This window comes from Aspergillus caelatus (assembly GCF_009193585.1).
Source record: "Aspergillus caelatus strain CBS 763.97 unplaced genomic scaffold BDV27scaffold_56, whole genome shotgun sequence".
Lineage (NCBI taxonomy): Eukaryota > Fungi > Ascomycota > Eurotiomycetes > Eurotiales > Aspergillaceae > Aspergillus > Aspergillus caelatus.
Window position 1 is genome coordinate 86944 of NW_022475319.1, and position 12084 is coordinate 99027.

The 12084-nt window shown below is 48.4% G+C and overlaps 4 protein-coding genes and 1 non-coding gene across 5 annotated transcripts; 3 read left to right on the plus strand and 2 right to left on the minus strand.

Annotated features, from left to right (window-relative positions):
• Nucleotides 1-495: 495 nt before the first annotated feature.
• On the plus strand, nucleotides 496-2586 carry BDV27DRAFT_95511 (Mis12-Mtw1 family protein). The gene is made up of 5 exons (XM_032078037.1): nucleotides 496-831; nucleotides 939-1511; nucleotides 1563-1721; nucleotides 1771-1939; nucleotides 1989-2586. Exons 1-5 carry the CDS (start codon nucleotides 627-629, stop codon nucleotides 2554-2556), a joined length of 1674 nt encoding a protein of 557 aa, XP_031929223.1. The 5' UTR covers nucleotides 496-626; the 3' UTR covers nucleotides 2557-2586.
• Nucleotides 2587-4001: 1415 nt separating this feature from the next.
• Nucleotides 4002-4136, plus strand: BDV27DRAFT_t72. Its single transcript has one exon. It is a non-coding gene; the product is annotated as a tRNA-OTHER (tRNA).
• Nucleotides 4057-5499, minus strand: BDV27DRAFT_95522 (uncharacterized protein). Its single transcript, XM_032078038.1, has 3 exons — nucleotides 5015-5499; nucleotides 4738-4936; nucleotides 4057-4669 (listed from the first exon to the last, which is right to left on the minus strand). The coding sequence occupies exons 1-3, from the start codon at nucleotides 5284-5286 to the stop codon at nucleotides 4373-4375; spliced, it is 768 nt and encodes a 255-aa protein (XP_031929224.1). The 5' UTR covers nucleotides 5287-5499; the 3' UTR covers nucleotides 4057-4372.
• Nucleotides 5500-5923: 424 nt separating this feature from the next.
• Nucleotides 5924-7528, minus strand: BDV27DRAFT_143864 (uncharacterized protein; the record flags this gene model as incomplete). Its single annotated transcript, XM_032070170.1, has 2 exons — nucleotides 5924-6792; nucleotides 7072-7528. 2 exons carry the CDS (start codon nucleotides 7526-7528, stop codon nucleotides 5924-5926), a joined length of 1326 nt encoding a protein of 441 aa, XP_031929225.1.
• A 2726-nt stretch (nucleotides 7529-10254) lies between these two features.
• On the plus strand, nucleotides 10255-11916 carry BDV27DRAFT_156225 (uncharacterized protein; the record flags this gene model as incomplete). Its single annotated transcript, XM_032072285.1, has 5 exons — nucleotides 10255-10317; nucleotides 10391-10626; nucleotides 10685-11659; nucleotides 11717-11760; nucleotides 11816-11916. 5 exons carry the CDS (start codon nucleotides 10255-10257, stop codon nucleotides 11914-11916), a joined length of 1419 nt encoding a protein of 472 aa, XP_031929226.1.
• Between the last annotated feature and the right edge of the window lie 168 nt (nucleotides 11917-12084).

A 12084-nucleotide genomic window follows, 5' to 3' on the forward strand; every position in this document is an offset into this window, starting at 1 on the left:
ACTAGTAATAGACTTGATGTCAATCTCAAAGCGGTTTAGCGCGAGTCCCCCACGCGCCACGACCAAAACAACCGCGTGCTTGCGGCGGACTTTGGAAGAGCCAAACCCCCCGTCAAGAGCTTAAGCACGGCCGCGCAAGGAGCGCTTTGCGAAACTCGCCAACCCAAGAATCCGATTAATCTGTTATTGAATGCCTCGAGTGGTCGCTGTCAATTGCAATTTTAAGTTAACGGTGTGCTGGAAAGGCACCTCCGACGTCGACTGACACACGACCCTCAACGCCCCCGTTTTTATTAAAAGGTGCCGCCGGCTCGGTTTCCTACGACTGCGCAACCATTCTACCTCAGATCGCTTATGAGGCATATAGAAAGAGAGACAGTCGGCACGACTTTGACAATCGCTTGAGTTCAATTCTGCGCTACGAGTGAAGGGGGTCAGAGCGAAGCGATATCAGACACCGGCGACCGATTAATTTACGAGAGGGTGAACTTGCCTCCATTTTTTAACACAACAATCATTTCTCTCCCTTTGAAGCAAGCAAGGTCGCGCTATATACACCAAACGCTCATTGTCTTCATTCTGTATCTACGCCACCATTCGTTCCCCCGCCTTTCCTTGGTCCTGACATGACCGTCACGGTTTTGGAAACCCCTAAGATTAAAACGAAGCGTCGCGCACCTCTGAAGTCTATTGATATGGCAACGTCCCAGGCGCAGGCGCGTCCTGCGTCTTCTGCCGCGCCTGGCAGAAAGGGGACAAGGTCAAGTACGCGATTGAGTTTGAGCAGCGTGGAGAAGAGTGAAGAGAAAACAGCATCTACCAAGAGAAAACGTGAGTGCTCTCATTCGCCTTGAAGGGTTAAGCTATAGATTATTTATGGGAGTATGCGGTTGTGTGCGCTGCAGTTTTCATGTGCTAACGTCGTTTTGTCGCTGTAGAAGACGCTTTCGATGAAGAAGATGAGGGGTTCCAATTTACTCGCATTAAGACTAAAAAATCAAAACCGACAGTAGAGTCTATCCCGGAGATTCCTCAACCAGAGGTGCCCGCCCCAAAACCGTCACCGAGGAGGGGCCGGCCACCCAAGAAACGTCCGGCTGAGAAATCGGAGAATGGGGTAGCGTCGAAGAAGTCATCAGAGAGTTCAAACAGGCAAACGAGATCGACTGCAAAACCTTCCTTACCTGAGCCAGAAACGCAACCGGCGAGCGCCACGCGCACAACACGCACAACACGCAGGCAGGACAATGGTGAAACGGCACCAGTGGAAAAGAAGCGGAAGAAAGGCAGACCGAGTAAATCCCATGATGATCAACAGAATGGTTTTGTTTCACCCGAACCGCAACAGGCTGGAACATCAAAGATTACCTTGCCTATGGCAGACACACCGGTCATACAGCGGAACAAGGAATTGAGGGGTGCGGCGAAGTCAGGGAAAGGGAACAGACGAAGTAGCCTGGGGATGCGAGGACGAAGGGCCAGCTCGCTAATTGACTCCGGGGCGTCTAATGGTGGGTAGCCTATTCTGAGAGGGCTCGGGGTGGTACTGACAGCTTTAACAGCATTGCCTCATGATCAAGTTGACACGGCAGAATTCTATAAACACATTGCAAGTGACTTACCGGAACCGCGAAGGATGAGGCAGCTCTTAATTTGGTGCGCGACTCGAGCAATGAGCGATAAACGAGGGCGCTCGGAGGATGCGAGCGCTCGTCTAGCGGGTGTGTTACGCCGGATTGGAAGTTTGGTTTCAAGCTAACGATACCTTAGCGCGTGTGATCCAGGAGGAATTGCTCAAAGATTTTTCTACTAATTCCCAGCTTTCGAACTGGTTCGAGCGAGAAGATGTGAATCCGCCAGCTGTCGTGGTTAAGAAGCCAAATCCGAAGAATATCCAAAACGCAGATAAGATTAAGGAATTAGAGGAGCAAATACAAAGGTACACAATCCTGAAGCATGGCTTCTCGGGACGTGCTGACATTGCGAAGGCTACAACGAGAGAGGCACGCTCTCAACGCACTTCTTCGACCACCTTCCATTCCACAGATCAAACTATCGAAACAGCAGGCTACCGCACCGGAGGGCCAACAAGAACCTCCGCAATCCGACTCCGAACCTAAACCTCGGTCGGATCCTGAACCGATTGACTTATCTTTATTAGACCCTTCACAGCAGAGGATCTACGAATCGATCGACCCAGGGAAATCAGATACTGAGACTCAGGCGGCGTCTTCATCAGAACTCAGCTTACCACCCATAACACCAACGGCTATATCCGCAAGGCTTTCCCGAATAACCCGTGGTCTAGCGCCGACCCTCGACTCATTGGCGGCCGGCATTCACGATATCGAACTTTACCGAACCATGTCAGACACCGTATCGTCGCAAGTATTGCGCATCTGCGCCGAGCGATTGGAGGAACGTGATGCAAGAAATGCAATGCGTCGACTTGCAGTAGAGGAGGGCGAGGGCGAGAGCAAGGACCTCGCCCTGCGGCCACGGCCGAAGGAAGACCTTGGTCTGATTCTTGGGGCATTAAGTCGGATAGAGAGGTGATGGGGACATGAAAATGTTCAATAGGGTTGAATGAACGTCTCCTTTCTTTGTTATCTATTTCATTTGCATCCGGCCGGGTTACAGTGGCCGGAGTTGTTGGGTTCATTCATTGGCGGCATACAAGCACTGGAGTTGGGGTGTTCTGGGCGATGCTTGACGTGGATATGGTAGCTATGGCTATGATCGGACAGCAATTCACTTTGGCACTTTACAAGGGACTAGAATTCATTTTCCTTCGAGGATCTCTTATCTAATCAGGATGCCACTGTAAAATGCTCATGACAGACATCAAAATCATTCTACATTGATTGCTACGGCAGGCCTTTCAGTAGACATGCTTCATGTGGTTGTAGATGGGATGTCTAGTAAGATAGTATCAATGTCAGGAAAGCAACAACCTCATCCAGGTACCGACATTCTCATCTACTGACCTACATAGTATGGCATCAACACCCACCTCTCGAGATCCAACGTCCAACAATGCCCTCTTGAGTCACGGAATGGCCTCGCCCATAGTCGGACGTAAGCTATATCTCCCGCATGCGAATCACACACGGGCATCAAGCACAACCTTGAGGGACCATATGGATGTATTTACGCGTCAAGTCGCATATTAAGGGCTTTTCTGGCATCACTGCTACTATATCCGGCAAATCGGCAACAGATATTTTGGTACAGGCTCATCGGTTAAGGAGGCTGGGAAACTTAGCCGGTCTCGTATACGATGCCATATGGGTGATCGAATGGATAAATCTCTAGTCCTCTACGCCCTGGTTTCTGTTACCGGTGACGTCGAATGCGTGGATTTGAAAGAAACCAAAACTGTCTAGGCACTACATTGAGGAACGAAACTCAAATCAATGGTAGCAGCTACATTTCTGGTGCTTTCGCTGTCTTTGTGTCATATTATTACACTCTGGATGTATCTTTGAGTTTACGGGGTTTCTCTCTCAGTCTTCGACGCTGTTCTTTTTGCCTGGTTGGCATCTTCCCTTTTAGCACTGTGCATGATGGGGTCACAGATGATCTCGGAGGGTTGAGAAGAGGGGGTGTTCATCGTAGTTGGCAGGTTCCGGATTTTGATACATGCTTGAGTTGTAATTTGTGTACTGGCTCCCTTGTCCCAAGGTGACTACTACTGATAGTACAAAATTGGAAATGTTAAAAGAAATATCAGGCACAATGCATGTAATGTATAATGATATATTTTCTTGACCATATGCTCGGAAGCGTTACAGAACTCCACTAAACTATATTCTCTATTGGCCTACCCGAGGCCACTGGGGAATATACTCTTCTCATTTTCACATATTCATGATTACAGTTGTAAAACACATTTCCCTAGCAAAACCCCATCAATCTCACAATATTATTGAATGATTTCTCGATGTAACTATCAAAAAACATGCTGTATATTACAAAATAACCTATGGTGTAACAACCAAGGCGAGATGGCCGAGCGGTCCAAGGCGGTTAGTACCACTATTATTCTCATCTTCACGAACGTTCACTAATAAACTCTCAGCTGGAGTAAGGTTCCAGTCTCGAAAGGGGCGTGGGTTCAAATCCCACTCTCGTCAACATCTTTTTTTGCTTCTTTGAAAGCTTTTTGCTTAAACCACGGAAGTGGTGGGGTACACCCGGTGGTTGTGGGGAAACAGCAAATGATCAATAAATCTCGCATCTTCGGGTATTAATTAATATATCAAAATCGGGCACCGGATAACAATCACATTATACCCTGCCCCTTTGAGTAACAATCAATGCATAGTTTGATTTTACCATGCCTCAATCCCTGCACAGCCCGCTCCATTGCTTAACCCGGAAGTTCCCTCGCTCCGTCCCCATATAATTCCTGGGGTTGCGTGTTACGGGTCATGTCTTTCCCATCACCGATTTGTACAGGATACTCGGCGACTGGAGGGGCATTCGACTCTGCTTTCTTCCTTCGCAGGAGCAAGAACCATCCCAGCAATGCTATGATCATAACACCGGCCGCTGACCCAACCCCGATCCCGGCGGCTGCACCTGCACTTATGCTACTCGAAGAGTTGGGCTCAGAGGTACTGGAGGGTGACGGCGTTGGATCCGAGTCCGCTGGGTCGGTTGCGGTCTATCGCGTTGTATCCACATGTTAGCTAGTAAGACCTCCACGCAGGGATTGGGAATCACACTGCATACCGGACTGGTATGGCTGATACCCATGGCAAACAGATGAAGATTAGTTCCTTGATTAACATCCGTAAAGTCGATTGTATTCGCAGCGAAGTCGGTCACGGTAATCCTTCGTTTCGTAGCAGTATCATACTGTGATATACAAGGAAACCAGGGACCGTGGGGATTTTTGCTCGCATTCTCAACGCAACTAAACGAATAGATTCTAAAAAGAGGAGCGAGCCATCAGTGGATGTTCTTCGCGTTAACGGGATTCGAATCCAATGGCATAGATCAACCGTACGTGGGGCAGCAAACTGTCGTTGTTTGCGTAGCCGACCCGGTCGACAGACAGGCAGAGGTGTAACCCGTCGGACATTGCGTTCCTGCATAGGCCTGGGAGGGATCCCAGGCCGATGGGAGGCAGTTGGTGGTCTGAGATGGGCCTCCTAGGACCGTGCGCTGATCATTCTCGGTACGGAAGTTCCAGCTCCAGAAGTCACCTTTCCTGTTACAGCCGTATACTGATGGTGTCCATCCGGGGTCGAGGGTGGGGCGGGGGGTTATTGTTGACATTGTAAATCGGCTCTGACGGGCGAGGGCATGTTTGTCAAGGGAGAGAATGGGTCGATTGCAGAAGAGGCCAGCCTTATGTGGTGGTTGGTTGAGCCCCCAGTTCCTATCCCTAGCTCGTATCTACTTTCTTGGCTGCATGCCAATGCATCAGACGATATTGATATCCCACCAGTTGTCTTCCCTGTGATGTGCATCTCAAGAACAGCGGGGATTCACCGGGTAAACTGGAAATTCAAAGTTCTTTGTTTGGGTTTCTAGAGTTATATAGTCAGCGTGGGCGAGTCATTACGGCCAGACTCAAATAAAGCCGATACATCTAAGACATTCGTGTGTGCTGTTGTTGTTGCGGAGGTGCCGAGCCGCGAGTCATGCCAATGCTGGCCCCCAAGGTTCAGCGAGTCCGACCCTAAGAGCCAATCCTCATTTATGCCGAAGCCACGGATCCATTTTTGCCGGACTTCGCTTATCTACATTGTTCTACCAACTAGAGGCTGTTCGCCTTCCTATATAAGGAGCAATTTATAAATGAGATTTTGGTAAAGCCTTTACATTCTGATCAAAACAGTCACCCTCTTGAGCATATCAGAACACTGGAACCGCCCATTTTCAACAAGCTATCGCCATGTGCATACTTGTTTCACCCCCCCCCCGGCGAGCCTGGTCTCAATTCTCTGAGCGCAAGCTCTCTAACCACCTCCGCCATCGCACTCGCTTGTTTAACCCCAATCTCGTCGCCGATGACATCCAGCTGGCTCGCAATCCACATCCGCTGAGCGGGATCTACCCCCTCCACGATACCTGCTATGTATAATGGCCATGTAACTTGAGTTGCAGATGTTAACCTGGCGTACTTCCCCTGAGGATACGCCTCGATTGGGTACTGTCTTTCAGCTGACTCCATGCACCTATATCCCAAATGGTACAGCATAGATGCGCATATATCATTGGCAAGATTGCGGATCTTCACACGTGTCGTAGATATATCGCTAGATAGACTTCCCAGAGAAATTGATGCTATATTGTCACGATTGGTGGCGATCAGGAGATGATAGATGCGGAGACGAAGGTGACATGTACATATTTGCAAAGCGCGATAGCGCGTCCAGTCATTGGCGGCCCAGAATGATGAGTAAACGTGTGCTACTGGTGTCCATAGATTCCAGTCCTCGGAAGGGACTACCATGGTGCTATGAATCCAATCTGCGGGAAGGGAGCTCGGCCATTGCGAAAGTTGGTGGGTGGTCGCATTTATCGAATCAATAATACCGGTGCTAGTAGTTGACGAGGTATGTCCTGAGCTCAGGTTGCTAGCAACCCCTGAGATTTGCAAGTGGAGAATTGCTAGCTTGCAGAGGTAAACCTGCAGTTGGGACCTTGGAGAGGCGAAAGGGGTCTGAAGCAGTGCGTCATGTAAGGTGAGAAGCTCTGGCATCGTAAACGGGAATTCCTGGACGGTATGGGTTATGTCGATGATGAGACAGGCGGGCATCTTTGAATGTATTAGACCTAACGGGTTACAGGGTAGGCGGGCTGGGCCTTACGAATCGGGAGAGGAGTGCTATATATAAGCCTTTGCTCGTCTCGTCTTGGAATGAAACTAAGTCTTGTGACTTCACAAAGGCGATGGCGCCTCCGAGATGAGGGTTGAATATGGATTGGTTGGGGCAGGGGTTAGTCAAATCCTTAGCATGGTTAGCAATCCTCCACGAGAGAAAAATGCGCTTCTTCAACAGTCAAAATGGTAAGCTTTCTTTCAATGCAATAGGCACTATACCTCGTACATACTAAGCACCAACATGGTGAGAATGACCTCGTTTCGCCTACTTGTAGTGTTACGATCGATTATCTGGCGAGTAAGCTGGAGAGCCCTGTGGTAACTGTTTATGGCTTGCTCTTTTGCATGTTGGCTGTTGTCTTTCCGCACGACGAATGTAAGAATAAGAGCTGATAGAGCCGGTAGAAGTGGCGAGGAAGACACAAGTGATGGACTGAGTTGGGGTATATAAGTTAAGCAACCGCCGTAGATGCTGGCGGCCTGTGGGAGACGGACAAGATCCGCATAAAGACGATGTAGATTGACTCGATCAAGTGCTGTATTGGGATAGCGTAACAAGGTAGTAAATTGTGTGTTCATCCAAATGCTGCCCCAGAATTCATCGCCTGGAGCAGTAGTTTGGCTATTGCGTTTAGCCACGAGCATTTCTACGTTAGATCCTGGCGCTCCGCCCTGTTTCTCAGGCATGTTGTCGTTGGCACCGGAGTCACGATAACCCTCACAATGACGTTTGGCTTTCATGCATCGCAGACAGATTGGTTTAGTCTCATCGCACTGGACTGTGATTAGCCAGTTTGAAGGTCATGTCAAAATAAACAAACTCCCATACTTTGACTTTACGAGAGCGACAGGTATAACACCCACGACTTGGGTGTCCTGGGTAGACCATAGTGCTTCTCTCGCAAGACGCTTATTTCTGTAAGTACCTACGCAGTAGAACCTGCAGTAAAACAAGAAAACAGCTTTTTTTTTTTTTTTTTGAAAATGGCTATTTTCCCGATGTTTACTCCCCCATATTTCGACATTCACCAACTTGGCCGCGCCGTTGAATGGAGCTCGAAGGACACCAATTTGACATGCCGATCATCCTGTCGGTATATCGGATAGGGCATCGGTACGCACTGCCCCCCTTGGCAGTTGATCCCCGCCTTGAAATTAGATATCACTTGGTGCAATTGGGCGCTTTTTATTTGATGCTGACTTGGCAACCGGATATTTTGGCTATAATCGAAGAGCATCGATCGTTCAGAAGAGATAATCACATCACCACTGGAGTGAAGAACTGGCCAAGGATGGGTGTACTCGTCAGCCACTAGAACCATTAGTAATGCATCAAGCGGGGTCACAGGCTTCTCAATTACCCTAGACGATATTGCATGGCATTTGGCTTGAGTAAGTTTACTTGATATGGATCGACCTGTGTATGGCTGGAACCAGTTATTGCCTACCTTCACCTTGATTATTAGTGCCGTGTATGCCTTCAACATTAGCCTTACCCCAGTGGTCCACGTTGACATGCTCATGGCGCGACGTCTCTGCTTTCGCGATCCTATTTCTAGTCAAAGGGATCGGCGCCTCGTTTAAAGTTGGGCCTTGGGGTTATACCAAGACTGTTGGAGAAAGTCGGTGCTAAGTCTGTATGTGTTGCGACTACCTGTATTTCCTTTCCCTTCGGAACATTAAGACCGCTCGTCCACGGCCTGAACTGAGTGAAGACGATTGCGGAAAACTCATCATTGTAATTAATGACGGTTTAATTTTGTTCAGGCTGTCTAACAGTCCAGCTGACCCTGTTGGGAACGTTGGGGTTGGAGTTTGGATCCTTTGAACGACATCTTGAAATAGCGCCATATGAGAAATGGAATGTCTAGAAGCAGGATTTACCTCGGTAGAGGTGATGACAGGCAGATTCCACGAACCCAAACTCGGGAAGACCAGTCGCCACATTGGTATGTGGCGCGATGGGGCAATGGTAAGGAAGAAGGCTGGGTTTGAATTTGCCCCTTCAGTGTATCCATAAGTATTCACAACCAGTATTCACAACTAGTACATTCATGCTGTATTTCCCCTCACCAATGGGACGGGATCTGTCGCGTTGCGATGCACTATTCAGGTAGTCGTAAGTATACGGGCCTAGAAGAAGGCCCGATAATGTCTAACCGGCGCGGTACGGTTGATTGTAGTTCAGAATATTGTGATTATGAGCTACTTTCTCTTTTCATAGGCTTTCTCTGGATGGGCAACAGAGAGCGCTGATAGGCGTTAGCCTATATATTGCCTCGCAAAGGACCCTAGTGCTAAAAAGGAACCTACATGGCACAGAAATGCTTTTGATAGTGCGTCCCTTGGTGCATGAGGTGTTCCTGGTCATAGGGCATATTGCTTTGAGAGACCATCTGTGCATCTTGGTGATCGGTGAGATCAAACATCATGTTTGATCACTTCGAAACCACAGAGATTGTGGGTAAAAGGAGTAGTACAGTTTGTAGCAGATTTCTTGCCCTCACCGCGGAGTTCCTCTATTTCTGATACTGTTGATATGAAGGCTTGAGGGCTTTCGCACTATACACAAAGTTGTGAACTGGGAAGGCTCGGCATTAAATAAATCGAAACCACGGGTCTACATGCATGAGACTTAGTCATTGATCAACCAAGTTGCTACTAAGATAGGTATCTCTTTCGCTTCTAGGACGACCGATGCAATAACTGGCCGGACTGCTGACACCCGCAAGACTTGTAGTTCCAAGAGCCTGGCTGTGCTAAATTACGAGCAGATACGGATAGTCGACCTGATACTTCGATTGAAAAGATGATAGGTCACGGCTACGTACCAGGTCTGGTCCGGATGCGGGGATGAGCAACATGATTGGAAGTCTCATGATGAAGATATCGACGAAAGTGATTCTTAGAGCCAACGCTCGCAGGTAGACTTTTGGACCATGTAAAATGTTCGAATAATGCCCATTGAAGTTAGGTTCAGCTTCTCGCAAGCTTAGTTTGTACTAAGATGAATCTGGAAAATAGCTTAACCTAGTATTCAATATCAATGATGGCCTTAAAAACTTTGATACCCCGGATTTTCCAATGCCAGTTAATACGAGACGCTCGCAAGATCCTTGTCACTGTTCAAGGGGATGATTGGGGGAAATAAAGCTCACCGTGGGTCTTGGGTTGAGGAGTTGAAGCCAAGCTGCAGATCTGCACTGCCCACACCGGCTATTGGCCAGTGTAGTCATTCAGCTAGATGGATCTTTAAATATTCGAGGCAAAGTAGAACAATGTATAGTCTATGGTATATATAGCACACGGCGACCGTCGAAAGTCCACGGAATCAGACACTCCCACATACAAAACTAGACACAATGATGGGGAGGCTTTCAGCAATCCATATACTTCTGGTGTCCACCATCACTATGGTGGCATGCCTTGAACATACCAATCAGAGTCCAGACGAGGCAACTGTATTCTCCTTGCTTGTATGTTTTGCTGTATTTTTTTTTTTTTTCTTTTTAGGTACAGATCGAAGGCGACGACTAACATACTACCTAGTATGGCTATCCCCTGGTTTCTTATGCCACATTCGCCCTCCGAACGTTGGGAAAGCTGAATTCAACCAATAGCTTTTTTCATTTGCGAGAGCTGACGACACCTGAAACTACAGCTGTGGTGCGACCCAATGTCGACACGCTGTACTCCGCGGCTATCATTGACCTGTCACATCACGATCTCATTCTGGATGTTCCAGTTGTTGATGAGCGGTTCTGGGTATTTCCTTTCTATGACGTGTGAGTTGGAGTATTCTAATCCTGCAACAATACACTTCTGTAGCTAACTTCCCACGAGGTACGGCAACAACTATGCAAACATCGGTAACGTCTATAATAGCTCTGCCGGCAAGTACCGATTGCGTTATTCGCCGAACAGTAACGAAACAGTTGGGGTACAGCTTTGCGACGAGACGCAATCTGAGGAGTACGAGGACTGTAGAGGTCTTAGAGGGTGGGTCAATGCACCTACTCCTTATGGTGGTATTCTTGCCCGACTTGTCGTTAAGAACAACGGAACGGACATCGACAAGATACATGCTATCCAAGACCAGATGCAGATTTCTACGATACAGAGGAAGCGTGCTCAGAATATCCCGCAGTTAACGGTTCCTATGCTGAACTCATCGCTTTCTTCGGACCCTGCCACCCGAATTATGCAGATGACAGCACGCTTCGCACCGCACAACCCGCCGCGCAACATTTCCGACCTTGCTAGAGTGAACCGCAACCTCAACGCAGCCGGTATCCGGGGTGGCGTCTACAGGCCCCAAGTTCGAAACCTCACAGCGGCCGCCGTCACGGCAGCCTCTGCTGTTTCGAAAGCCTTTGCTCTTCCTGCCAATCATATTGACCTGGAAAACAATTGGCGATCAGTCTCTGGTACCGCACAGGGTGACTACAATACGAACTATGAGATGCGAGCGTTTGTGACTAATTGGGCATATCTTATCGTGGATGCAACTGTGGCCTTGTATCCAATGTATGGCCCGACGGCAAGTAGTTCGGTTTTCGAATTGGGCGCCAACGAGGCATACGTCTTCACCTTCAGCAGGAAGCCTCCGCTCGCTAAAAATGGCTTCTGGAGTCTGACATTATATAACGCGGACAAGTTTCTCATTAAAAATCCACTGGATCGGTCCTCTCTTGGTGATCGATCGAACCTCACTTACGCAGATGGCATACCTGTGTATGGGGACGATGATCGGGATGAGTCTTTCCAAATTCTCATCCAGCCAGCCGACATCGAACCACCTTCCAATTGGACATCTAAGTGAGTTGGCGGATAAGTCTTTCAAAAATTGCCTACATAGCGACTAACGCGTTATAGTTGGTTACCGGGACCATCTGGTGGGGGGCAAATTGACATAAACCGTAAGCATCCCACACTATTTCAGCTTTGCAATTTTGGTATTAATGTAGCCGATAGTTCGCTTTTATGGGCCGGACGAAGAACTGCAGAACGGTTCCTGGGAATACCCAGTAGTGACGAAGCAGCAGGCGGTCTCCAGTACTGGTGCTCAGAAATAGCACTAGGGCTACCGCTCTTGCATACTGGGATTTGTCTCTATGAATGAATGTTGATACGTGAAAGTGAAGTCACGAGATATCGAGAGTGATTCTCGATCTACCCGGAGGAATACGAGCACATCATATAGATTACCACAGCCGGCTATAAGATTGAACCGCTATCTACCT

Bases quoted from the DNA above. Each gene is read 5' to 3' on its own strand.
- BDV27DRAFT_95511 (XM_032078037.1), top strand. From the start codon at position 627: ATGACCGTCACGGTTTTGGAAACCCCTAAGATTAAAACGAAGCGTCGC. The intron at 832-938 runs GTGAGTGCTCTC...TTGTCGCTGTAG, and splicing joins AGCATCTACCAAGAGAAAAC to AAGACGCTTTCGATGAAGAA. The intron at 1,722-1,770 runs GTGTGTTACGCC...ACGATACCTTAG, and splicing joins TGCGAGCGCTCGTCTAGCGG to CGCGTGTGATCCAGGAGGAA.
- BDV27DRAFT_95522 (XM_032078038.1), bottom strand. From the start codon at position 5,286: ATGTCAACAATAACCCCCCGCCCCACCCTCGACCCCGGATGGACACCA. The intron at 4,937-5,014 runs GTACGGTTGATC...TCCTCTTTTTAG, and splicing joins ACGACAGTTTGCTGCCCCAC to AATCTATTCGTTTAGTTGCG. The intron at 4,670-4,737 runs GTATGCAGTGTG...ACAACGCGATAG, and splicing joins GTATCAGCCATACCAGTCCG to ACCGCAACCGACCCAGCGGA.